Below are 4,162 nucleotides of genomic sequence, written 5' to 3' on the forward strand. Positions count from 1 at the left end.
TAACGCCCCCACGGCTATGGGCGAGCATGTTTGGTGGGACGGGGATTCGAACCTGCGACCCTTAGATTGCGAGTCGAGTGCCTTAACCACCTGGCCATGCCGGTCCTCTAAAAGATTTAAACGATTATAAGATTTATTTCCTCTGTTAAGGAAATCTAACGCCATCTTGTGTGAGGTAATCAAATTACTTCAGGTTTTAGCTTATTATATTTTACTGTTTTAGACAACGTTGTACACAACTTAAATAAATAATCACGTATTTCGGAAAGCATGGGCTGATGAGAGAAACTGAAGACACATAAAGCTAGAAACACGAAAATAACATGTTGGTGTTGTATGTTATTTTTTTTAATATCAATAACGAAAATATTCAAGTCCACACAGTATTTCCGAATGAACTGTTAGCTAGCTTTTTCACACACTAAAAAAACAGTAGAATATAGAATAAGATGATAAAACAAAACTAGTTTGCCCAAGCTAGTATTTATTCATGACAGTATTGTTGTTAGGGAGACATCTAACGGCGAAAATAAAATTTAAATACCATTTTGTAAGTGAATTTTTGAAACGAGGTAACAGTATATATATCATAATCTTGAGAGTTTCTTTGAATTTTAGTACTTATAAAACATTGAGAAAGAGTATGGTGAACAATTAACAGACTTACACGTGCAGACTTCTATTTTATAATCAACCAGTCAGCCAACTCTTTTACAACTAGTCAGTCAGTCATCTCTCTTACAATTTAGCCAGTCGGTCATCTCTCACAATTATCCAGTCGGTCATCTCTCGTATCTTCTAATTAACGAATCTCTTATAATTTATCAGTTAGTATTCTCTCCTACGATTAGCCAATCAAACATCTCTTATAATTTATCAGTTAGTATTCTCTCCTATGATTAGCCAATCAAACATCTCTTATAATTTATCAGTTAGTATTCTCTCCTATGATTAGCCAATCAAACATCTCTTATAATTTATCAGTTAGTATTCTCCCCTATGATTAGCCAATCAAACATATAATTATAATTTCTTAATAAGCATTAACCTTCTTCAACTATAGATATTCCTTTGTCTTGTGAAAAAGGACTGGGGAAAAACTCTATACTAACAAGTAAAGAACAACAAACCGTTCTTATATAGTACCATGTGTTGCATAAGACAGTAACCAAAGGTAAAGGTGTCTTGTGTAAAACAAAATAAACAAGGATAAAGGTGTCTTATGTAACGAAAACAAACAAGGATAAAGGAGTCTTATGTAAAACAAAACAAACAAGGGTATAGGTGTCTTGTGTAATGCAAGATGTCTTGCATCAGGCAGAAAAAAAACAAAGGTAAAGGTGTGTTGTTTAGTATAGAAAACAAGGATAAAAGTGTCTTCATAAGGCATAAAAACAAGGTAAAACTGTCTTCATAAGGCATAAAAACAACAACATAAAGATGTCTTATGTAAAGATAGAAGACAAAGATAAAGGTATCTTGTGTAAAGATAAAGATGTTTTTATCTTAAAGAAATATTCCACTAATAGAAAGAACTGCAAGAGATAAATCTACTACTTTACTAAGTTCTACTATCTGATTACACGAATAGAACCAGATGCGACACAATGAATTGTTCGTACCTACGAAACTTCTGATTGCTAAACAAATGTACAACAACTGTATATACATTAATCTAATTACACGTGGTTTATAATAGTGCTCCATTCCCACCAAAACTCTAACTACCCACGTTAACCATGGCAAAAGAACAGAACTTTATAAGGAACATGATGAAAGTCACGTTAACACGGAAAGCACCATTTTGTTGAGTTCTAACTCAATTATTGTAGGAAAATGTTCCGAAACAATTATCTCTTTTTTTCTCATCTAAAACGAAGAAGTAAATGAAATACTTTGTGTAACATTATGACTCAAGACTACGACTTTCTTGTTCTTCTTTGTCTGTTGTAATTTCGAATTTGATTCTTCCTGCTGCAGCAGGAAGACCAGACTCATGGCTGCCATTTTCTTGTGACGGCCTTCTTGAGGTTCGATGGCTACTGAATGCCTCATCTATAGTAACGGGACTGGTTGGTATCATATTCTGGTACCAATCTCTGTTTGCTTCTATGTTATCCAGAATTTCTCGTGCATCAGGATAAACGAGATCCGCCCATGTTTCCCACAGTGGATGTACGATGTAGTCAATGAAGCCAACCTATGATAGAAAACATTTTCCCATTACAGAGAAATAACAAACGCCTTGTCTGAAAAGTGACGAAAATAGTGATGAAGAAACTTTAAAAAAAATTACAGATGGTTGATTTTAACACCATGCTAATCACGTGTCATTCTAAACTTTCTATCTAGTTCTTATTGGATGAATTTATCCTAACAATTTCAGATATTATTACTTACGTTTTACCATCTTCCCGCATATAATTTAAAACCATAAAGTAACGAAAATAGCATCAAGGTTTGGTGAAAAATCCATCAAGTAAACAAACCCACATCGAGGTGTGGCGACGAAACCATCAAGTAACAAAACCCACATCGAGGTGTGGCGACGAAACCATCAAGTAACAAAACTCACATCGAGGTGTGGCGATGAAACCATCAAGTAACAAAACCCACATCGAGGTGTGGCGACGAAACCATCAAGTAACAAAACGCACATCGAGGTGTGGCGATGAAACCATCAAGAAACAAAACCCACATCGAGGTGTGGCGACGAAAACATCAAGTAACAAAACAACATCGAGGTGTGGTGATGAAACCATCAAGTAATGATACCCACATCATGAGCCGGGTGTATAGCATTTTGCAAGTTGTTGGAGTTTTATGTGACTTGGGGTGTGGAAAATGACTTGACGTGGTTTTAAGCACACATATAGTTTCATTTTAAAAGATAATTTGAGGTTATTCAGCTCTTAGCTTAATTTTCCTTTAGGCTTTTTACATGTCTTGGGGGTTGTAAGGTTCTTTACATGTCTTGTTTGGATGTTAGGTTGTCTAGATGTCTTGGTGGGTTGTTAGGTTGTCTACATGTTTTGATGGAGTGTTAGGTTGTTTACATGTCTTGGTGGGTTGTTAGATATTCTGCATGTCTTGGTGGGTTGTTAGATTGTCAGCGTTTCTTGGTGGGTTTCTTGTTGGAGTGTTAGGTTGTCCACATGTTTTGTTGGAGTGTTAGGTTGTCCACATGTTTTGTTGGAGTGTTAGGTTGTCTAAGTGTCTTGGTGGGGTGTTGGGTTGTCTACGTGTTTTGATGGGGTGTTGTGTTGTCTACATTTCTTGGTGGGATATTAGGTTGTCTGCATATCATGTTAGGGTGTTAGGTTGTCTACATATCTTGTTAGGGTGTTAGGTTGACTACATGTCTTGGTAGGATATTAGATTGTCTACATGTCTTGGAAGGATATTACATTATCAACATTGTTTGTTGGGGTGTTAGGTTGTCTAAAAATATTGGTGGGTTGTTAGGTTGTGTACATGTCTTAACATAACATAACGTTTTAGGACAACATGGGAACCATTGGTCCATCTCGGCTGTTCCATACTCTAAACTAAACTAAAACTTTTAATAAGTCTATTTTTAAAAACATTTTAAATGCAGCCCTTATCATTCATATAATTATCAAGCTTTTTTTTAAACCCACTTAAATTTACTTCCTCCACCATATCCGAAGGAAACCCATTCCAAAGGCCAACCACCCTGTTAAAGAATAAAACTATATTAGCTGAAGATGACTCCTACCCTGCCAAAATTTATATTTGTGTCCCCTAGACACACTATTCTCAATTTTAAGTAGGAAAAAGATGATGCATCAACAATATCAATTCTCTTTATAATCTTAAACACCTCAATTAGATCCAATCTAACTCTTCTTTTTCTAAGATAAAACTATTTGAGAGATGTCAACCTCTCCTTGTATGACAACCCTTCCATCCCATGCACCATTCTAGTAACCCTTCTCTGGACCCTTTCCAATTACTCGATGTCTTTCCTAAGGTAAGGAGCCCAAGACTGAACCAGTGACTTAAACAATGAAATTATAGCCTCTTTAGGCTTGTATTCAATATTTCTGTAGATACAAGCTAAAAATCCTATTTGCCCTACCACAAGCAACAGCACACTGCTTGGATGGCTTTAGAGACTGATTGACTATTACATCAAGAT

General features: G+C 35.8%; 1 protein-coding gene across 1 annotated transcript in view; it reads right to left on the minus strand.

Annotated features, from left to right (window-relative positions):
• Positions 1 to 464: 464 nt before the first annotated feature.
• Positions 465 to 4,162, minus strand: part of LOC106462717 (cAMP-specific 3',5'-cyclic phosphodiesterase, isoforms N/G-like) — a 69,292-nt gene continuing 65,594 nt past the window's right edge. The window contains exon 14 of the mRNA XM_022390040.1: positions 465 to 2,200. Coding sequence (XP_022245748.1) covers positions 1,907 to 2,200 — 294 coding nt within the window. The 3' untranslated portion in view covers positions 465 to 1,906. The remainder of the gene's footprint in view (positions 2,201 to 4,162) is intronic.

The sequence above is a fragment of the Limulus polyphemus genome, unplaced genomic scaffold (genome assembly GCF_000517525.1).
Source record: "Limulus polyphemus unplaced genomic scaffold, Limulus_polyphemus-2.1.2 Scaffold1231, whole genome shotgun sequence".
Lineage (NCBI taxonomy): Eukaryota > Metazoa > Arthropoda > Merostomata > Xiphosura > Limulidae > Limulus > Limulus polyphemus.